Source organism: Stigmatopora nigra, chromosome 10, assembly GCF_051989575.1.
Source record: "Stigmatopora nigra isolate UIUO_SnigA chromosome 10, RoL_Snig_1.1, whole genome shotgun sequence".
NCBI classification, from domain to species: domain Eukaryota; kingdom Metazoa; phylum Chordata; class Actinopteri; order Syngnathiformes; family Syngnathidae; genus Stigmatopora; species Stigmatopora nigra.
In genome coordinates this window covers 4805639-4828154 of record NC_135517.1, presented here as the reverse complement: position 1 = coordinate 4828154, position 22516 = coordinate 4805639, and the positions used below count along the sequence as shown (strand labels likewise).

Sequence of the window (22516 nt, the reverse complement as noted above, 5' to 3'; positions counted from 1 at the left end):
TTGCGTGCAATAATGAGAATATTGTACATTGTTCACTGTTTTCAGTCATTTACATATATACTGCTAAAATTAAGAATAGAATAAATGAAAAAAAAATCAATGAATAGTCAAGGACCTGTCTCCCATAAGAAAAGAATTCAGGCATTTGCACAAAAGTCTTTTTCTTTAAATAAATCAAACTCTAATTTCAATAACTTCGGTCTTTAATGCCAAGATTTACCACCTGTGGCGAATAGAGCTGAAATGTTCCTTTTAGACGCAATTTACAGTATTGTGCTTTACACAATGAAAGCATGAGAAGCAAAAATGCTCTCCTGAGAGTTACAGGTTAAATGTAGGTAATCAGAGTACTCTTATCTCCTCTATAACTACTCTCTCTCGAGAACCTATATGGTACTCGGCCATATACTCAATTTACTTTAATAACAGTAACTTTAAGAGTGTTGCTGAGCCTGTTGAAGGTGCGGTTGAAAGTTTGAGGGGCAAACAGGTCCGAGAGGGCACCTGGATCAAAAAGGATGTGTACAAATAAATGCTGAGCTTAGCTCACAAGTAAAGGACACACACACACACAACAGCTAAATGGATGCTCGAGCATACCGTGGGGTTGGGGAAATGTGCTGCCAACAGCACAGACAAGCTTTGTAATAATCCTATCTCTCACGAGAGGCACTCGCATCCAAGATGTAGTGGCCGTGAGTGCATAGGCGCCTCAACAGGACACACAAAGAGTAAAAGTGACTTGATGAGCACGATGGAAAGAAAGGTGGAAGTGAGATGGATCGTATGCTAATAGTTGTAAGAGGCTAAATGTGAGACAGAGCACATTTCATCACTATGGCAACAGCCTTTGTACTTGTGGAGGCAAGTGGGTAGTGTGTGGGTGGCAAAATCTGGGGAGGGAAAGAGTAGAAGATAGACTTTGTTCGACTGGCCTCTTGGTAAGATTCTCATCATATTGCTCCTGCCAACCAATCAACTCGAGGCATTTTACAGTCAGGGTCACGCAGGAGGAAAAATGAACAACTCCCGCACAATGCAAGTGTCTTCCTACGCAGAAGTAAGGTGCCACCGACGAACATGTGCGCTATCCACTTGCAAATGAGATGGGATGACCTTTAAGTTGGCAAAAGTGCCTTTTAGGAGTACGTAGCATGAGATATCATTTTTACTGAGGAGTCATAATAAATAGCCGTAGTGAGAAGGAATTGTGTATACTTTCTTTGTGACTGTACTTAGAGTGTGGAGTGTTCATACTGATACTGCAAGATTAGGGTCAACTGTACACAACTGTTTTTTTCTGAACGTAATTCAGGGGTGGGCAAACTTTGACTGAAACATTTGACAGATGGGCCAGTTCAGCACAAGATATGATACATATAAAAAAGTGCATCTGTTAACAGTACAAATGAAAAAAACAGATAAAAAGAAGTATTAACATACTCATCACTCATCATTAAAGTAAAAAGTATAAAGTACAAAGTAAAGTAAAAAGGGATGTATTAAGAAATATTAAAAATGTAATTTAAGAAAAGATAGAGGGGCTATAAAACACGAGATATAAATATGAGTGGACAGAGCCATCTTGGAACAAAAAAAAAAAAAACATTGGACAACGTCGCCGGATTATTTTGGTCAGAGAAGAAGTCGTGTTCTGTCTTAAAACATTTCAAAATAACGCTGCATTCAACTGTAAATGCCATCAAATTGCACCGTGTTTAACCTAAAATTCCTCAGCCTAAACTGATAGCTTCATATCTGACAATTAACATCCCATGGTACATGTTTACCATCGTCTATATGTTTGGTTAGATCTGTCACGCCGCTACTGACTTTCATAGTGTGTTGATTTTTAGAAGTGAAATCAGGTGAAGAAGTGTGCTCAAGTGGATGTCGAGGCACTGAATGCTCCCAACAGGGGAAATCAAGTGAGGGCAAACAGCATGGAAAAGCAAGACCAGAGTTGTCGTGGCCAACAAGCAGAAAATTCTCACATTAATGAAATGTGATGAACTTGGAACATTCTGATTGGACACACATTGATGTGATTTGTCTTGTGACAGATGACACTGAGCTCTTATCACAGGTCGAGTCCATCTTTGTAAAGCAAAGAAATGATGATGACCTACTATCACAATAAGGCAACAATTTATTAAAAATGAATTGTTTCATCGATCTTTCGCATACAGTAAAAATATATGTACTATATACGTTCAAGGTTCTGTCTTTCTGTCGAAAAAAACATGTATTCACACACGAAAGCACACATTGGCTTATCCACCAGAACCCAACTCATATATCTGTATATTCAATTGATTATCTGGATATAGAGACTATTGGGTGGGATAATCTATGAACTATTTCAACAGGATTAGGAGTTTCTAGAACAGGGGTCGGGAAGCTTTTTGACGAAGAGAGCCATAAACAATTCATATTTTCAAACATTATTCCTCGAGAGCCATACTCAGAATTTAAAAGTAAAACTACATGAAAATGTGAGCATTTATTATTCATTTTACCACTTTGAAAGTAAAAAAAAAGTCTGAATTCTTTTGAGAACATTAATTCACTGTTGCTAATCAATGTGTATCAATGCAGAAGAGTCTAATAAAGAAAAAATATGATTTAAAAAGGCGGAAAGCCATATACACCCATCAAAAGAGCCACATATGGCTCCCGAGCCATAGGTTCCCTACCCCTGTTCTAGAAGAATCATATGTCGTGTTGTTAATTAAGATACAAATGATGTACTTTAATCAAGCGTCACAGAAACTCAACCAACTGAAAATGTTCTTAATTGACATTACGCACAAGTAAACTTCATCAGTCTGGAACTATAACGCAATTATTGTATTACTGGCTTTTGTGGAAGCGTATTGTAGCTATGATCAAGTGTGGTTTGGTAAAGAAATAATAATAAATAAAGGAAAAAATATTTACTATTGGTATGAAACAAGACAAAATGACAGAAAGAGTGTGTGTAGAGAGAGAATGACTGTCACCATCACCGAGCTGTTTGCTCCAAAGGAGATCCTGAAAAAACAGTGAATCTGCTCAATATCCTTTGCACAAATAGAACATAGATTTTGAGCATGTTTGTGTGTGTACCTTGAGTCTTGCCAAGGCACGCCCCCTCACAATGCTCCAAGTGAAGGAAACGGTTGTCATTTCCTCCGCAGCCACTGTAGATGAAGGGCCTACATGCCTGCGCCTGGCTGTTGAAGTACCAGCGTAGTGTGAAGCGCAAACAGCTGCCCTCTTCCATTGGTTGGAGGCAAACATCTGCTGGATCTACAGTGCACATTGATATGAAGAAAAACACACAAAAAAAAACAAACAAGCATCAATCAACCCTTTAAAGCACAAACCTCTTACTAATAATTGAAATCAAATTATTTAAAAAATCTGAAGCTGTAAAAAGGTCGCTCGGAACAAAGACTATTTTAAATTTCAAATATAATTGGTCATAAATCTGTACCACTTTTTATCAGGGAAAATAATTGACATACACAGAAATATGGCCATATAAAAACAATTTATGGGGACAAATGTGACAGTTCTGACACACCGAGTTGAAACATGATTATTATTTTTCATTTTTGCAACATATGTTTGGTAGCCTTTTATGGGATGTACCAAGAGTTCAGAGTTGAATTTGCAATACATTCTACCCAATAAATTCCAACTAATAGCTTCTAAAATTGAGAAAAGTAGATAGATAAATAAAGAGAATGTTTGCACTTTTTGTCTTTAATTTTTCAATGTAAATTAATACATTTAAAAAAAGATTTCACTGTTTTTTCTTTAGTTTGACACTCATGCTCCAACTCCTGTTTTACCCCCCAAAAAGATAAAAAGCTCGCCTACCTTGTCCTTTGGATCCCTTTATGGACCTGGCAGGTCTGGATTTCGCTTGCTTCAGAGTGGGAACTTTCCCTCCTTGATCTCCACCAACTCTGACAACATTGGGTACTTTTTTTGCTTCAACTTTTCCTTTTTTCTGCGCCCCCTTTCCTTCTGGCGCACCTATGGAATCAAAATAGCAAAAGATATCGATGAGCAAACATTTCCATCAACTGAAGGACATGTACCTCCACTTTACTCAATGCTCCACCTCAATTTTATAGCCTAGGCTACTGATTACATTGATCTCTTTTGCACACCCAAGCACACGCTACAATACCGTCAGTTTGATTGTCTGCAGGAGGGAAATACAGCAGCTCATCTAGAGGGTTATCATATTTGTCAATGGAGTAGATGTGCTCGTAGTCGGGGTCGTTGGTGTTCATCACCACGCGCAGTTCACGGCCTGAAAGACAATTAGCGACATGTTCTATATGCAAACTGGAAATATAACCACATTTTTTGGATTGGAAAGTCTCTACATTTGTTTTATATACAAGAAAACCCCAGATTATTGACTCCCACAACGAAGGCAAGCCCAAGCTTAGACAAACAGACAAAAGAACCAACACTAACAGTGAGATGGATGGACACACTCACCCTCCTCAGCTTTCAGGGCTGCAAGTTGCTCCGGTGCCACGACCTTGGAGCGAATGGCAGGGCCTGATGCTGAGAGAGCTATATAAGACACAAAGGAGGAAAAAAAATGCACCGAAAGAGAGAGAGAGAGTTTAGCCAAATGTGGAGAAGGATAGTTTGTTCGATGTTGGCGAGAGAAGGACAGAAGCTAATTAAATGAACCAAATTAAACCCAAAGGCACCACAAAAAACATTCCACAGACAGACATCCAACATTGGGGAAACATCCATGTTACAATGGCTTTTTAGTGCATTTTGCAAGCTGTGTTGTTGTACAATACTGACCATGTGATCACAATGTGATGAATAAATTATGGTTGGAATGATGGATTTGACCTCATTCTCAGTTATAATGCATATTGATTAACTGGTTTGTAAATTAACAGGGTGTAAATAAACATTTGTCACAAAAGCAATCATGATATATTGTTCAATTTGGGTTTAGAGAGTCACTATCGAAGTTTTTAATCTCATTGTATTATTGTATTTCAGGCAGGAAAAGGTTTTTGTTAAATAAACCTGCTAAAAAGTAGCCTCTCAATGTATGCACAAACTTATAACACAGTATTTTAATAGTTTAATGTTTAAATCGGCAGCATGGTTTGCACGTGAGCCTCACAGTTCTGGGGTCGAGGGTTCAATCCCAGGTCAGTCCTCACTGTACATGTACTCCCTGGGCTTATGTGGGTTTTTTCCAGGTACTCCAGTTTCTTCCCACATATTAAAAACATGCATTTAGGCTAATTGAACCCTCAAAATCCTCCAAGTGTAAGTGTGTCTATCTCTTTGTAACTCTGTGATTGGCTGGCCATCCATTCAGTGTGCCCACCATCTGGTGCCCCCATGGCCTTTGTGAGGATAAGCGTTTCAGAAAATGAATGAATGTTTAAATATTAAAATTAAAGGGGTGTCCTTGTGAATGATTTCTTGGAGATGAAAATGAGATCAGCTGGGATCTGTGCAGATAACACTACACTGCTTGCTGTAAATGCAGAGCCTGCTGCAGCATATGTGTTACATGAGTCATGCTGAATCGCAGCTTGTGTGTGCAAATGTGTGCACCCTCTTCCCTTTCGTCCTACGGTACAACGGCTCACTCACCTCCACATGCTGTGCGTCAGACAGATGGACAGGACAACAAATAAGAAGAAAAGAAGGAAAAAAACACATTAGTGTATAAGTGCAGTGGCATTACTGTACTTCAATGAAACATTTTCAAGGACTTGTTGAGTTGGGCAACTGCGCCATATGCGACCATCTTAGCTGAAGTTCAATTGGGGGACAGCACAGCTTTGAATTAGCAATGCAAACTGAATTCAAGACTTACCACAGTGCTGACTCATCTCAGTGCGAACATAGTCTCGAATCTCAGTTTCCTACATTAAAAATAAGAAGGGGAATTGGGGGAGAAAACACTTTAAATGAAGGTTTCACAAGCATTTGGGTGTATTATGTTAGCCAATGTCTTGATAAAGTGCCTTGGGCTCAAGTACTGACCGTCATGCCTGGCTCTCCTCTGTCTCCTTTAGCTCCATCTGGGCCCATCTCCCCCTACAACATGGACAGGTATTAGGACGTGCATAACCCACAGAGATGCCTGCAGCACATTATTTCATTTGACACTCAACTAAATGCAAAGTCAAAGCGAAAGGTTAATTCGGCATGAACTCGCTTCAGAATTTTAAAGAGATCGGATAAAATATCACATTATAACATGCAAACCGGATTGGAGATGCAACAATGACGCAAATTATAGAAGAAATGACCTGAGATGTCTGACTTTTCAGATATAATGAAAACATGCTAAATTGTCATTATTTCCAAGAAAAACTGTACGCAGAAAAAAATGATTCATGCGTTTTAAATAGCCGGCTGATTAGACTGAAGTGGATAATTAATCAGAATGGTTAAAAAAAAGTGAATATTCTATTTTTAAAAATGGGTTTTAAGCAACACACTTTTTACTGAACAGTCATTCATTTGATTTCTTTGGTTTATGTTTTATAAACTTAGAATACAAAGTCATAAATGACAACGAAATGAAGAAAAAAAAACACAAACCGACTCTCCACGTTCCCCTGGAATCCCTGGCATACCACGTGGGCCCACCATGGTAGGACCAGCAGGGCCTCTCTCTCCCTAAGATAAAACATATAAAAGAATACGTCAAATTTGAATGTTGGCATATTATAACATAAAGATGACTCACTGTTGAGAATATCCAATAATACATGCATTTAAGAGAGGACTTTTGATACTGTGGAGGGCATGAAATGCCAATTTCATTTGCATTAATAAAAGTGGACCCTCACATTCCCTTGAAATACACCACATTCAAATGCCAAATGGAGACATCTGCAAAGTTGGCTGTGATCTGTGCAAAGCATTCAGTTCAGGGACAGTGCTTTTCAAAGGATAATACCAAAGACCTTCATCAGGCTATTGATGCTTTTTGGTCATGAAAAAAGCTATTAAAAATATATGTATTAGAAATGAATCCATATCAATATCGGGCCGCAAGTATATAGATTAATCAACAATAAAAAGAGAGAATTTTTGAATACTTTCATAAAGATTTTAGTCAGCTAAAAACAATGATTAGCTTATGGTCAATGCTTTGAAGAGATGACAAAAAAGAAATGATGCTTATCCCTTTGGAAATAAGAGCAATCTTAAGAGAGAGATTGCGTTCCTGTCAAGAGCCTTTTTTTATGAGCTTGATGATGAAGGAGACAAGGTTTCAAAGTCAAAACTCAAACTGTCAATCATGCCTGGCGACAAAACCAACTCATTTGAGGGGGTGTATAGGTGAAAAAACACAAAAAAAGAGCTAATATGGTTCCTCTGAAAAAACTAAACAAAAAAACCCAAAACAATCATGCATTGTGACTTTACTTGCCACCTAAAAAAGTAAAATCCATTCAGTTAAATGTCCAGTGATGCCTGATCATGCTGCACTTTCTATAAAGTGGTTTAAGAATAAAATTGTGACGCATCACCTTCTGTCCCTGGAGGCCTTCAGGACCTTTAACACCAGCCGGGCCCTGGGGGCCTGTCAGTCCAGTTGCACCGTCTGCTCCTCTGGGCCCAGGTGGGCCGGGGACACCAGACGGCCCCTACGGGGGGGTCATGGGAATGGTTGATTATATTTTAGCAATATATGTTGTTAGGTTAAGATCATTATAGGCCAGTGTTCTCACTCACCCTTTCACCTTTGTCACCCTGAGTTCCTTTGGGACCCTCAACACCATCAAAACCACGATCCCCCTTCAAAGACAATATGAAGTTCATATTCATTGAAACAATTCTTTACTTTTAACAGGTTACCAAACCCACCTTGGGACCAACTATCCCTTCTTTTCCATGGATTCCTGGCGCTCCGGAGGGCCCAACATCCCCCTACAAATAAAAAAAAAAAAATCAGTTTTGGTTGCCACCACGAACAAATAAGTGATTCCTTCTTTACTATTTGTCATACCTGATCACCTTTTCTTCCTAATAGGCCTGGTCGCCCATGAAAGCCATTATCCCCCTGTTTAAATACATATACATTTTTGTTTGTGATAATTTCACTGAAGAAAAATCGGATATTGGGTGTGTAAACATAAAAAAAGGTTAATTATACATCTGGAATCCCATAAATCCTTTTTAATCAGTCTTATTTTAACTTTCATTCATTCATTTTCCATGTTGCTTATCCCTAAAAGGGTTGTAGGGGTGCTAGAGCCTATTCCAGCCATCTATGGACAGTAGGAAGGGGGCACCCTGAATTGGTTGCCAACCAATCGCATGGCACAATCAGTCACACTCACAATTATACTAATTTAGTGTGTTAAACTAGCCTAAAACATTTTTTGGGAATGTGGGGGGAAACCAGAGTACCTGGAAAAAAAGCCACATAGGTACAGGGAGAACATTTGAATTTAAATTCCACACTTTTTTTTGGTCCCTCAACTCAGACCACAAACAAAGGACGATGAATCAGGAAAAGTGATCATCGATTTTTAAAAAAACTTTCCTCCAATTTAATTTGTGTTCAAGCGCAAAATAAGGGGAAATTGCTATCATAATGAGGCATTTAAAAAGACAGAGAATATAGCTTTTTCCATCATCATCTTTTCATCTTTCACCTTGTCTCCTTTGGGTCCATCATTTCCACAGAGCCCCTTGAATCCTCTGTCACCCTGGAAACACACACACACACAAATTTATCACAGTGAGAGACGCACAAAAAGGCTCGTGAGAAACAAAGGGAGCAAAAATGCACCCTAACAGTACATTCACAGGCCATTAGTCCTTTCAGCTACCACTGAGACTGATGCATTTTCACACACGAAAAGCAAATGGACATGACAATTGTACATGGGGGCACTTATAATAAAAGCAGCAAAACAACCACTAAGGAGATGAGAAGCATACTTTTATTATGTCACTAGACTTCATCTTTCGTGGTAAGTGTGATCTAAATAACATTGTTTAAATACTATAATTGTTTAAATAGCCATAATAATAATGCTTTGGATTAGGGGCCATTGTATTTCTAACATTTTTTTTACCATAGTTTAGACCAGGGGTAGGAAAACTATGGCTCCGGAGCCATATGTGGCTCTTTTGATGGGTGTATATGGCCTTTTTAAAATCATAATTTTTCTACATTAGACTTCTGCATGCATACTCATTGATTAGCAACAGTGAAACAATGTTTTCATAAGAATTCAGCCTTTGTTTTTTACTTTCAAAGTGGTGAAATGAATAATAAATGCTCACATTTTCACATATTTCTACTTTTAAATTCAGAGTATGGCTCTCAAGGAATAATGTCACTATATTAAATTCAAGTATCAACATTTTAGCAAATAGTTTCAAATACATTTTGCACAGCATTTTATTTCATCACTTCTAATTTTGACTGAGTTCAAATTCATATTCCCACCCACAGTCTAATCAATTTCATGCAGTAATGATATCGTTAGTCGCATTTATCCACCCCTGAAAGACATTTCATGGTTGAAAACAAATGCCACGAGCTGAGTGAAATTACCTTTATTCCTCTCATTCCGCTGAAGCCAATCTCTCCTTTGTCACCCTTACGCCCGAGAAACCCATCTTTTCCAGGTAAGCCCTGGGAGAAAGAACACACTCATTCTTTGTTTGGCTACATTTACAAAGGCATGCCAAATATAGACAATAATATTGGTGTATAAGGAAACAGACCGCTTCACCAGACACGCCAGCCGGACCTGCTTCTCCCTGAAGAAATGTTGCAAAAACACTCATTAAAACAACAACAAAATCCTCTATCTATTAATTTTGACACATTTTTTGTTAAAATTATTATACTAATGATCATTTATGTAGAGCTTGCCTTTTGTCCACCAGGACCACGTGCACCAGGGAACCCAGTGGAGCCTCTTTCTCCAGGTTCTCCCCTCAGACCCTGGTTATCAATGCATTGGGGGAGAGTCAGGTGACAAATATTAAATGTATTGTGTATTTTTTATGATGTTTCATTGTATGGAAATATTTGGTTAGTTGATCACTAGTTCAATTAAAAATCTGTGATGTAGAAATCCATTTTTAAATCAACATGAAGCAGAAATTGGAAGAATATTTTGGTTCTTTACACCCTAAAGTAAAGGAATCTCAAGATTGTCAATTATAATGACCCTTAACCCATCTTCAATTGTTATTTTCCTACATAATCTTATTTAAAACATACATTGAGCCAAATAAACAAGTTAAAATCATTCTCCAACCCTCATAAAGCTTCATTAAAATGTCGAAATGTATATTTGCTTTTATTTGTCAAATTTGTGAAAGCACATGTTGAAACTTCCATATAATTATGCATATTGAATATCATCATGGGGAATATTTGACTTGCTTTACATCCAAACTATGATAGAATATTTAATTTGCTGGTGTAAAAGTTAAGACAAAAATATCTTGGAGTTTGCATTCCGACACACTCACCTGCTCCCCTGAGGGTCCCTCTTGACCCTTGCCTCCTTTTTCCCCTTGCAAACCTTTTGGCCCCCTGTCTCCCTAAAATAGAAATTCAATGATTACGTTTACAATTTGTCGACTTTGACACTGAGAAAACATCTTGTAAAATTGTGTTCTTCACTCACTTGTTCTCCCATGTTGCCCTTTTCCCCAGGAGGTCCCCCAATCAGCATTGTGTCCCCCTATGATAATCAAGATTGCATTAAAACTCATACATCAAGCCACAGCATGTAGATAATCCTCCTAAACATGTACAATAGCTCACAAGTGAACTCTCACGACATTTCCAGTAAAAACATTATATGCACTATATTAACTGTCAGTCTATCACAGTCTGTTTATGCCATCACATTGTTCTTTTTCCTGTATTAAGTTTCAGTTTATGCATATGAGTCACCACAGGAAAGTGACAGACAGGCCATTTCAGTGGAGCTTATTAGATATTAACATGCACACACCTTTTCTCCTCTCCCGCCTTGCAGGCCGACATCTCCCTGCAAACAAACAAGACAACCACAACAAAAAAGGACAAAAAGAGCAAAAACATTTAATCCTGGCATGTCAATGGAATTTATCTCACACAAATTGAATTTTTATGGGATGGTGCTTGCATGATGATTTGAAGAAATGGGAAATGATTGGTCATTAATATTCACCTTCTCTCCCCGAGCTCCGCGCACCCCAGGTGTACCCTGATGGATTGGCACAAATACACAACCAAAAACACAATTATACAGATATTCACAATGGAAAGCATCATTTAGACTGTTACCAAAAGAGTGGCAAGAAATTAAATGATTAAAAAATATATATACAACAAAAAAAGTTTTTTCTTCACACTTTTCCAATATCTTGTGCAAATACACCTAATATGTCTTATAAATCTTTTACAAGGGATCTTAGTTCAAATCATGCCTTCATTAAAAATACAAGACACCCAACCGAGTAAGGCAATTGATGTAAATGAATATTAAATTAGTAAACCACTTGCTGATTTGAATGAAATATGTGCCTTGGTGACTTCCTATGCTATAAATATTTAACAGTTAAAGTAAATAAACAGTTAAATTAATTGGTTGGTACTAATATCACTCCAAGCTCAACTCATTCAACGATTTGTTGAAACGTATTTAATCATTGTACCTACTGTATTTCTACCAGCAGATAATTTATACATTCATGCTATCCACCCACATTAACAGATGAACGGATGCCTTCTGTCACATAGCATATATAATATGCACAGCCAAAAGAAGGCAAATGAATTGCTCTCTCATTCCATCAACAATTTACGGTGGGAAATCACAAGACTGGATACGAGTGTTGCGTTAATATCGATACAGGACTACAATAATTTTATCGGTAGCAGCAGGAAATCCTAAGGATGCTATACTATGACTTTTTGGAGCTCTAATTTCTAACAGGTGGTCGCCTGAACCAATATAATCGCCAGTTTTGCAGAAAAAAAGGAGCACAATCCATCGATGATAGACATCCCAGCGTATGTCAAACTATTTACTATGCGAAGTCAACATCAAGAATATATTGTACAGTAAAATCCCAAAACTTGTGGCAGTAGAATTGTCCTTTTAAAAAAAAAATCAAAATGTAGACACTCACCGTTAGTCCCCTCTCGCCATCCAAGCCTTGGCGACCTTCTTCACCCTAAAACATGAACAAAACAAAAAAATGAAGCATGTACGCGTGTGCTAATTCAGCTTTCCTGTTTGGATAGTGAAGATTTTACTCTGATCCCTGGTTCGCCCCTTTCTCCTCTTGGACCTGTCACGCCAAGTCCAGTTTCGCCCTGGTCAGAATTTTTTTCCATATTTATATATACTCATTGGCACCTAACACATTTACAATGATGTGTTCAATCATGGGATCATTACCTTGTCTCCTTTCATACCATTTTCACCAGGAGCTCCCTGGAAAATACATTTTTAAAGAATTCAATCAAATGCAGTTTCATTATGATGGAAATGAACTTACAGCTTGCCCAGCAGGTCCAACAGGACCAGGAGGTCCAATATTCCCAGGCCGGCCCACAAATCCTTGGAGACCCTTTTTTGCACAATGATGACAACAACATTATTAAAACACAACAAGCAAAACGAACAATATATATACCAACCCTCTCTGCTGGTGGTCCAGGTGGTCCTTGGTCTCCAATTTCCCCTCTCAAACCGGGAGGCCCACCCTCCCCAGACTTCCCCGGCAACCCTGGAGGACCAGCTGACCCGGGTAGACCTGGATCTCCCTTTTAGTTAAAAGGACAATGTTGTAATGTTCATTTTAAAATGAATTATTTACATTTTAATGCCATTATGCCAGACTCACCTTTAAACCTTGTGGTCCAGTGCTTCCAGCAGGTCCTATCATTCCTATGCCCCTCTCTCCCTACGGCATAAAATGTTACCATTTATAGATTTTGCTATAGTTGAAATGCAGATATGAAAAATAAATTAATAACACACCTTGTTTCCCTTTGACCCAGGTGGACCTTGAGTTCCCTGGAGGAAAAGCAAGATAAAACATTTGAATCGGAGTAGCAGACTACACTTTAGGCTGGTTGACTATCAGCCATAGGGCACACAATAAAATTATTTTTGAACTAAAAACACAAAAAACAGATTAAAAAAATGACAATTATTGATTTTAAAAGGGGAAACAAAAAATCAGGAAATTTAATATAAATCTATACTCTTCTTATTAATTTGAGCCTAAAACAGAAAGTTGGCACACATGATTCACTTTCCCGGGCCACACAAAATGATACGGCGGGCCAGATTTGGCCCCCAGGCCGCTACTTTCACACATGCTCTACACCATCAAGCTTGTAGCTCGTGAATTGAAATTAGTCTCGACAACTTGAACCACTCACATTTTCTCCAGGCTGTCCCGCTTCACCAACTTCTCCCTAATGATGACAACATATCCCACGGTCACGGCAATGAACAACATATATGTTGTATGCAAATGAACTGCAAGCTTTCTAACTCACTCGTTCGCCCCTCGTGCCAGCAAGACCTCTGTCTCCACGGCCACCCTGAATGACATCAAGAAGCAGTTTAGAAAAGGACATTTGTCACACTGCCCTCACTCTCTGACAAATGCAATGTACTCACCTTTTCACCTGGTAGTCCTCGCTCTCCTGGTATTCCTGGCAGTGTTTGTCCTGGAAAACCCTAATTTGCAAAGAATAAGACTTTAATTTTTTGTTATTGTTTGCTCACTTAACAAACTGTTTTAATGCACAAATTATTTTTTAACCCATTCATTTGACAAAATATGAATGTAGGATAAATGTCTTAATAGCCAACTTTTAGATTGCTCTCCACTGTCTTTTAAAGGAATAAAGATTTTACACCGAATGTTCAGCCAACTAGAAAAACGGACTTACCTTTTCTCCCTTGACACCGGGGAGTCCTGGTGTAGCCTGGAAGAGTGAACAAAAAAGTTCAATCATAATTACTACCTCACAAAGCACAGCAAGGTGTCTTTCTAGTAGATAATAAAACTCAGTTTCAATATGATCTGCAGGAGATTATTAGAAAATCACTTCTTTCTTCCACTCCAGAGGTGGTACTTGTTCCAGCCACTCGATTGTGTGTTAAAAGTGTTAAAATAAAATTCACTTCTACGTGTTCATTGCTTCAAGGATGTGATGGTTCACTTTCAAGAGTCAAACATTGATTATTTTCTCTTCATTCTCAAGTATGTTGAATAGCTTAGAGTTGTCAAGTTTCTTTTTTTTAGGAAAAAAAAAACTATGCACAATTACAGCACTACCAGCTGTATGCACTCTAAATATAAGTGAAAAAAAGGAAAAAAATGTTGGTACACGATAGTGAAACGGGTGTCGCAAGTAATTCATCAAACTGTTGAACTGCCTGACAGTGTGGGGTGGCGCTGTCCTAGGTGCTGAACCTGAGACACTCATCTGTGAGGATCTACTCAACAAACTCGTCACAGGGTCAGGTTAGTAACACAACAAATGCCAAAAACTGATAGTAAGGTATGTTTCAATATCATTCTTTACTCATTTTTTTTACTGAATGGTCACTGTAAAGTCTGCCTGCAGTTAGAAAAATAAACAAGTAAAACGCCTTAATTGACACTGTTAAAAATATTTTAAAATAAACAATTTTAACTCACTCCGAAACATTTTTCAACTCATGCATTAAATAATGTGAATCATCAGTGTTAAGCATTAGAGCTGTAAGCACAGATGACAAATTCCCAGCCAGGGCCAGATCTAAGCCTGAAGCATCGGTTTATGTGAGACACGAATACGGATAAAGTGTCTTCATTTTTGTAGATGAGCGGAAAAGCCAAACTGAAATGACAAGTTTGCTGAAGATAGAATTGCCCCAAGCTACATCCATGGATATACTGCTTAATTAAACAATAGAGTAACTTTTCACTTGTATGCCAATTTTTATTATGTTATCGTCAATACTTATCTATCACATCCATTGTATATAATGAGGTGACATCTAGTATTACTATTATTAAATTGATTTTATATTCAACTGAGGGAATCATTACTCTTGATGTGGCCTGTTATCACAAAAATAAAATGGCATCATTCAGCTAGATTTTTTACAATTGCACTTTAGATAAAAGTGAAGTTGCAAACACATCTACACACATTTATATATCCCAATCAATCCACAAAACCTTGTGTGCACTGTTTCTGTCTAAGTCTAAAATAAAAAAGTGCTAATTCATTGATAACAAGGTTATGGATCCCATAAAATATCTAACAAATGCGTCACATAGTTATTTGCATCATACTCTGGGGTGAAAATTGATGCTGTGGAGAGAGCCAGGAAAAAGAAAGAAAGGAACCACTTCTCTATTGAAGAGCTCAGAATTCATAAGAGTTGTGAATTGATATGAATGAAAGTGCCACTGCATGCATCACAGTCTGCCTGGGTACACTTTAAAAGTTGGCTCGCGTGTGGCAGTGCTGTGCAGGCTGTGATGTTTAGTGGCTGGTGGCTCACGCAGAGGCAAATCAATTGGTCTAGCCTTTGAGAACAGGATGACTGTGTCGTACTTTGCTATGAGTCATGTGACCAGATGCATGCAGCTAACATACTTTCTAATCTGAAAAAAAAAACACTCGCTTAGTGCACTCACAATGTGGTTGGGTGCAAATGTAGTGGTTATTAATTTTTGATCAGTTACGAATTCAAGGAGGGAGAATTTTAAGATTTTTTTTCTAATTTGTGCTTATATGTATCAATGTTTTTGACCTTGACTGACATTTCTATTCTTCTAGAATTTAATTTAGAGGTTCCCTGACAGAATTGGAACAGGCCAAAGCCAATCTCCCAAAAGATGTCTACAGCCATTTAAATGCAAAATGTCAAAAGCAAGAAAAGGCGATAATTCTCCAGAGTCTGCTTTCAATTTCAAAGGCGTAACAGTGCGAAGCATTGTGACTGATTGAAGGTGGTGTGTAATGTGCTTTGCAGGTTAACTGAAAACCAAAGAATCATCCCCAAGACAAAAGTGGGCAAGAGAACAAGTCCTGCGGGCATTAGATTTACACGCTATTTGTGAGTTTCATACCCATCTAGTGTATTGTTCGAATGTCATTCGCAGTAAGATTTGTGTTTTGGCAGATTTGGCCTTGCACAAATTTCATGGGACAGAAAGAAATGCTTCTCCGGCAGGTTAGATTATCCATGACGGAATGCAAGAGTGAGTCCGAAATTCACATCCATTATCATCTATTTGTTTACAGTGCAGCAAGTACATGAAAAACAAACAAAAATGCACACTGCAGTACACTAGTGGGAATTGTTGGAGCTTTTGTGTGACAATATAATGAAATCGTCAACTATATGCAAATACGATAACCTGCTAATAAGCAAACAGAAACTTTGGTAAACTATGTGCTATGTGGTTGGTGTCATTTATTTGCCACAAATAATTTAAGCAGTTTTGGAGTGCATTAGGAGGCTAAGGGCAAGCAGGGATGAGATTATATTCCATACTGAGTACTGGGAGCGATGCATGACCTTCTACAGTTTATGGAGGTAATACCTCTCTCATGGACACTAATGGGATGTGGTCACAGTAATTGCATGTAATTTCATTTTAGCAACATGTGACTTTTCTTCACTAAACAGTGCGAAATAATCAAAAGGCCAAAAGGAGCTACAATTATAATTACCTAAGCGCAATAGTACGACCTAACCCTGAATGGATATTAAAAAAACTACTACAACATGGCTTGTTGAAAGTACTACTAATGTACCACATAAACTGGGTACACAGTATATGATATGAAATATGACATAACCTGACATATATAGTACAGAAAATTATCGAGAAAATTTTGCTGAAATTCTGTAATTCAATTGAAAAGATGAAATTGATATATTTCATATTATATAATGTAAATATGCGTTATATTAAATACTATAGTTTTGGTGCAATACAATTTTTGTTTTCATCTTTCATAAAAGGTTTATATTAGTTTGGTTGTAGTTGGACTTTGTATTTCTATCTCTAAATATGGCGTTAGAGATGTATTTGAACTTTATTTGCCGAATATTTTAGGAAAGAAGCTTTGTGAGGGGAAGGTAAGTTTGCATTTAAATAATATATTGCCTAGCTATAATCTAATACCAAGCAATAGCTTTCAGTCTGTATAGCTAAGGTCAAACTGCCATGAAATTCAATTTTACAATACTATAATAGTACTGAATTTGATGTACCGGATGGGGCTCTACTGACTGTATGCATTTTATCAGAAAACTTCATGGCCGGGCACAGAAAAGCAAAGTGTTTGCTGTTGACCTCAGGCTGTTTTACAGAAAAAAAATGGTTGACTCATCATCAACATCGTCAGTTGGCCAACGGTCCCCTGACCATGCAGCGCTTTGCATCAAATCAAAACTTTGTCCGCGGGATTCTAATAACGGCAACACCGAGGTGCTATTTTATGACTGCAGGCACTAAATCATCATGCCACTTAGATCTTGTTCAATATAGCCTAGCAGAACAAACTATTGCAACATTTTCTCACCTTCCCTGGAGGACCACTGTCTCCTTGTTCCCCCTTGAGACCTATCTGACCAGTTTGGCCAACAATGCCCTGCAGAAAGGAGGTATAGATAAAATAGATACAAGATTTAAAATGACAGAAAAATGACACTTGGAAATATAGACAGTTGAATACACAAACCGGTTTCCCTGGCAATCCAGGCAATCCTTCTTTACCAGGCACTCCATCTCTTCCAGGTACTCCTGGCTTTCCTGCTTCACCCTGAGATATCCCATAAACAGGGTGTCATCGAGTTTAAAACAATCATATTCAGAATTTAAAAAAAAAGCATTGCAGAAACTGACTTAAACATGCATTAACATTAAAACTACCTGGTGTTAAAGATTGGAAGAGGTGAATTTTCATGTAGTGAAAAGTGAGTTTCATACAGCAAAATGAAGATAATTATATCAAATAATTTACAAGTCATTGCATTTGGTTGTGGAATCCATGTACTATTTAAACAATAAATGGCAGCCCCCAATTGTGAATACATAGTATTTCCCTTTGTAAATAACTTGTAGATATATAAATAATATCAATCATAATCCTGCTGAGATTAATTGTGAAATTGGTGGCTTTTATGTCTAATTATATACATAGTTTAAAACATATTGCTCCCCTACTTATGAACGAGTTACGTTCCGAGCAATTGTTCATAAGTTGAATTTGTTCATAAGTTGATTCAGTGCTGTATTTTGTATTATAATGTATGTTTAAGGCCTATATAAGTATATTGAAGGTATATATAAGTGCATTTGTATTTTTAAGGCTTGTATAAGTTACCAGCATTGGTTTGTACTGAAAAAAACATTTAATAGAATGGAGAGAATACATACAGTACTGTATATATCATTCCCTAACTAAATGCCAAATTGCATGTTGTGTGTTGCATACTTACCACCTGCCCAGATAAACCAGGAGGCCCCTGTGGACCCTAAAAGAGGGAACAATGAACAAGTATGACAAAACACACCAGCACCATGGGATTTTTGGAGAATTTTACAAGGAAAAAAATCGAGAGGATTTTTGCTTGAAGTGACACATTGTTGATAAGAAATACTTACTACAGCTCCTGGAGGACCAGGATTTCCTGGCAGTCCTGTACTGCCTTGAGCGCCAGGAGGACCCTGGAAGGAAGTAGATTAACTCACAAGTACTGTGAATTGTAATGAGAATGTTAAACCCAAGAAGAAAAATGGCATTGGCTTACCTGAACACCAATTCCTGGTTCTCCTTGATTACCCTGTGGAACAAATTACACTTCTTATAAATGGGATGGAAAATTAAATACATTTTAGAATAACAAATCTGGTTGCTAAAGAGCAGCCTATTTAAAAAAACATAAAAAAAATAAACAGAGCTCACCTTCACACCTGGTGGACCAGGAAGTCCATTTGGACCAAGAGAGCCCTGATTAAAAAAAATAATAATAAGGTACATATATCTGTGTATAATCACATTAAATATTGATTATCAAAGGTATAACATATATAATAAATTAGAATTTAAGAAGCCTTTTGGAATAAAATGGAAATATCTACAGCTAACAAAAAAGTTGCTCAGCCTGGATTTTGCATTTTTATATCAAAATGTGGATGATTAAAAATTTACATAAGCATTCTAGGCTCTTTTTTTTGTGGATGGAGCATAGGGAAATTCAGGTTTATGCTGATACACATGCTTGCACAAGCTTGGTTGTGCCTATTTGCCAAAGTGGAGTGGCATGCTCTCCATTTGTGGATCAAAAAAAAAAAAGAGCTCCGATTTAATCATCTTAAATTTGCAATTCAGAAGAAAATCGAAGCCTACAGGACAATATTTTGCACCCTTTTACTTGAATATGTTTTTTATTTTAACCTATTATAGTTGTCTTTTGACTTATTTGGTCTTTGTTTTTGTTTTTTTAGTGAAAAAGGTAAATGATGGCGTTTGGATGAAATGTAATCCTGCAGTCAGAACAAGTATACGGTAAATGTACCCTGTCACCCAGTCACTGTCATATCTTTTCAACACCTGCTGTGAATAAAACGGTCTTTGACAAATAGGGCAGTATCACCAAAAAGCCCGAAATGAGACATTTGTCATTTGAGTGCATGTGCACCCGACGGGTCTTTATAAATAAAATTAAGACAGCTTGCAAGAATTCGCAAAATTATCAACAACAAGTCACACTGTGCAAATTCAAGCAGTCACATAAATAGAATCCCATGTGTTGATTTACAGCGATGCATTTGTGTTTATGTATGTTGTGTGTGTCCTTACAGATAGTCCTCTGATACCAGGATCTCCGGGGGTTCCCTGCAAGTGAAAAAGTCAAAAGTTAGGAACACATTGTACTCAGAAACATGGATAATTGATTTAGGAACAAGCTGTTTTTTTTTAAAGAGCCGGTTCTTAGGATGTAAACGTGGTATATTATGTATAAAATGTCATCAGTTAAAAAGAAAACATTATAAAAGCAATGATTTCAAGGTTATACATACACCCTAAATCTGACCAATTGCAGTTGGGTCAACATATGGTAGAGATAAACAGTCTCAACAAACAAAACACTCATAAATAAGCTTTGCAATTCTGCAATAGGGGAAAAGCCAATATGGAGTTCAGTTGCATGCACAATTAGTAGAGCAGAGAGACAACAACATTATTTGGACTGCAACCAAATCAGCAACAGCCCAAAACCCACAAAGACTCAGAAAATTCTGGCAAAGGTTATAAAATTTGGATGTGAGCAAACATTCATTTTCATTTTATGAATACAAAAAAAAAGGAAAAATATGTGGTGTTTTTTTTTAAATATTTTAAAAGCAAAGAGAAACAACTGACTTCAAAAAATTTGAGTTGGACATACAATGCCTTGTGGACCACTGGTCTTCATTAAAATTTTAAGAAGAACCTGTCACTTCATTTCTGAAGTACTTCATATACAAATGGAAAGATTAAATTGGTGAAGTCTGTCTGCAAGGAACATGATGTGCAAGGCTCACTAATAACCGTGTCTAGATTCCCAGGGAGGGTACAATGTCACATTCCGTAGATGAAAAAGCTTGCAACTCATTTGCAACCAATCCTACAAAAGGTAAAAGTAGTACCAAAAGCAAAGGATTAAACAAAAAAAAAGTTAAGCTCGAGCTGCCAATGAGAATTAACCTCAAATCTATGAAAGCAAATGCTATATTGAATACTGACATTCTCTAAATTATCAATATTATAAACCCCTAATTTCTATTGTTCCTCTTAAATATCTATATGATAAATATATCCCTGAAGTCAGCTTAGATGGACTTGAGCAATCCTTGAGGATACGCAGTAAGGATGATGAATGGATGAATAATTGGCTTAATTTTGTATGTATGAAGTCAACCAACTAATAGTATAGGATAGTTTAATTTAAGAGAGCATGTACTTGGATAAAAATGGTCTACTAAAAAATCCAGGTCCCAACAGATGCTTTGAAAAAGATGGAAGAGGACATACATCAGAAGGAACTCACTAAAGAAAAGAAAAGACTGAAAGTTTGACAGTCAAGTCTTTGCCATGCAGATTCATCTTAAAGTGTGTCCAAAGTTAGAGAGCAGAAAGCTCCAGTGTCAAGGTGACCTCGGGAAATCACACGTAAGTCTAAATTCCTTTACTGGCTTTACTCACCGTAAGGCCTCGAGGACCAGCTTGCCCTGTTAGACCCTGCACAGAATGAAAACAAAGATGTAAATTTGACATCTTGAGAATGACAATCAAATTGAAATTTGAAACTAGCACTTGCGCACATATTAAAAAAAACAACATAACATGCAGCACTTACTGGTTTCCCATCCTGACCAGGTTTACCCGGTTCCCCTGCCATTCCCTGAAATAAAAACACATTTCACATGTTATTCCTAAAAATAAATCTCACTGAGCCTTGAGATATGGGGAAAATTAAAATCTTTTGCTTTTTAATAAAGGAAAATAGCACTCTTTAAAAATATGCTTTCCAAAAACAATGTAATAGTAGTAGTTGCCAAATTGCGGCTTACCGACTATACCACTGGGGCACTTTGTTTCTTTATTATTCAAACTAAAAAAGTGGATATTTATTATAATAAGACTATTTCAATAATATGCAGAATGAAAGAAGAATTAATACCTGTGAGCCATTCTGTCCCTTCTCGCCAGTCTCGCCTCTGCCTCCTTTTTCACCACGTGGTCCTTCAAATCCCTGTGAGACCCAATGACGCACCATTTAGTTGGAAACATGCCCTTATAAAAAGTGCCACCGCCTGACTAAGCATTTAATCATATTGCACGTTAACTCTTACCCGATCACCTTTAGCCCCCAGTTGCCCTGGAGCACCATGGTCCCCCTTGGGACCTGAAAATCCAGGGGGGCCTCTGATGCCGGGTGCACCAGATAATGCTGAATCAGCAGAAGCACCCTGTTGGAAGAAAAGATGAAGAAAGTTGAGAAATATCAGGGTTAAAATACATGAGCAATGTATTTACCTTTTGACCCGGTGGACCAGGAAGCCCTGGAATTCCTGCTTTACCCTAAAGAAGAAAGGATGGAGGTTATTCGTCCTTGTTTTTATTTCTCATCCAAACTTCTCTCATAAATTATTTTGTGCGTAGACTGTGGTGTGCATGGAAGTCAATCTATCAATTGATTCTACTTACAGTCTCGCCTCTCTCGCCCTTTTCGGCTCTGTCACCCTGAAAAGACAAAAAATGTGCAGAATATTGTTCATTTTTAGTTGACGCTTACCATATTTTCACGACTATAAGGCGCACCCTCAATGAATTACACATTTTATTTCTTTTTCCATATATAAAGCACACTGGATTATAAGGCGTCCTGTCTAGTTTGGAGAAAATTTAAAACTTTCAAGTGTGCCTTATAGTCGTGAAAATACGGTTTCTAAA

At 37.6% G+C, this 22516-nt stretch overlaps 1 protein-coding gene across 1 annotated transcript in view; it reads right to left on the bottom strand.

Annotated features, from left to right (window-relative positions):
* Window positions 1–2358: 2358 nt before the first annotated feature.
* The window catches only part of col7a1 (collagen, type VII, alpha 1), a 44258-nt gene continuing 24100 nt past the window's right edge, over window positions 2359–22516 (bottom strand). The window contains exons 74-119 of the mRNA XM_077725541.1: window positions 22271–22306; window positions 22100–22144; window positions 21916–22032; window positions 21744–21815; window positions 21420–21464; window positions 21266–21301; window positions 19880–19915; window positions 18983–19027; window positions 18828–18860; window positions 18682–18744; window positions 18516–18551; window positions 17756–17836; window positions 17597–17665; window positions 13952–13987; window positions 13677–13736; window positions 13553–13597; window positions 13433–13468; window positions 13026–13061; window positions 12889–12948; window positions 12683–12808; window positions 12541–12612; window positions 12441–12476; window positions 12296–12355; window positions 12169–12213; window positions 11205–11240; window positions 11007–11042; window positions 10674–10730; window positions 10516–10587; window positions 9908–9979; window positions 9757–9792; window positions 9584–9664; window positions 8673–8726; window positions 8021–8074; window positions 7879–7941; window positions 7747–7809; window positions 7542–7658; window positions 6604–6681; window positions 6040–6093; window positions 5870–5918; window positions 5644–5652; window positions 5517–5542; window positions 4504–4690; window positions 4184–4309; window positions 3868–4026; window positions 3109–3291; window positions 2359–3033 (exon numbers count right to left, since the gene is read on the bottom strand). Of these exons, the coding sequence (XP_077581667.1) occupies window positions 3005–3033; window positions 3109–3291; window positions 3868–4026; window positions 4184–4309; window positions 4504–4690; window positions 5517–5542; window positions 5644–5652; window positions 5870–5918; window positions 6040–6093; window positions 6604–6681; window positions 7542–7658; window positions 7747–7809; window positions 7879–7941; window positions 8021–8074; window positions 8673–8726; window positions 9584–9664; window positions 9757–9792; window positions 9908–9979; window positions 10516–10587; window positions 10674–10730; window positions 11007–11042; window positions 11205–11240; window positions 12169–12213; window positions 12296–12355; window positions 12441–12476; window positions 12541–12612; window positions 12683–12808; window positions 12889–12948; window positions 13026–13061; window positions 13433–13468; window positions 13553–13597; window positions 13677–13736; window positions 13952–13987; window positions 17597–17665; window positions 17756–17836; window positions 18516–18551; window positions 18682–18744; window positions 18828–18860; window positions 18983–19027; window positions 19880–19915; window positions 21266–21301; window positions 21420–21464; window positions 21744–21815; window positions 21916–22032; window positions 22100–22144; window positions 22271–22306 (2967 nt within the window). The 3' untranslated portion in view covers window positions 2359–3004. The remainder of the gene's footprint in view (window positions 3034–3108; window positions 3292–3867; window positions 4027–4183; window positions 4310–4503; window positions 4691–5516; window positions 5543–5643; window positions 5653–5869; window positions 5919–6039; window positions 6094–6603; window positions 6682–7541; window positions 7659–7746; window positions 7810–7878; window positions 7942–8020; window positions 8075–8672; window positions 8727–9583; window positions 9665–9756; window positions 9793–9907; window positions 9980–10515; window positions 10588–10673; window positions 10731–11006; window positions 11043–11204; window positions 11241–12168; window positions 12214–12295; window positions 12356–12440; window positions 12477–12540; window positions 12613–12682; window positions 12809–12888; window positions 12949–13025; window positions 13062–13432; window positions 13469–13552; window positions 13598–13676; window positions 13737–13951; window positions 13988–17596; window positions 17666–17755; window positions 17837–18515; window positions 18552–18681; window positions 18745–18827; window positions 18861–18982; window positions 19028–19879; window positions 19916–21265; window positions 21302–21419; window positions 21465–21743; window positions 21816–21915; window positions 22033–22099; window positions 22145–22270; window positions 22307–22516) is intronic.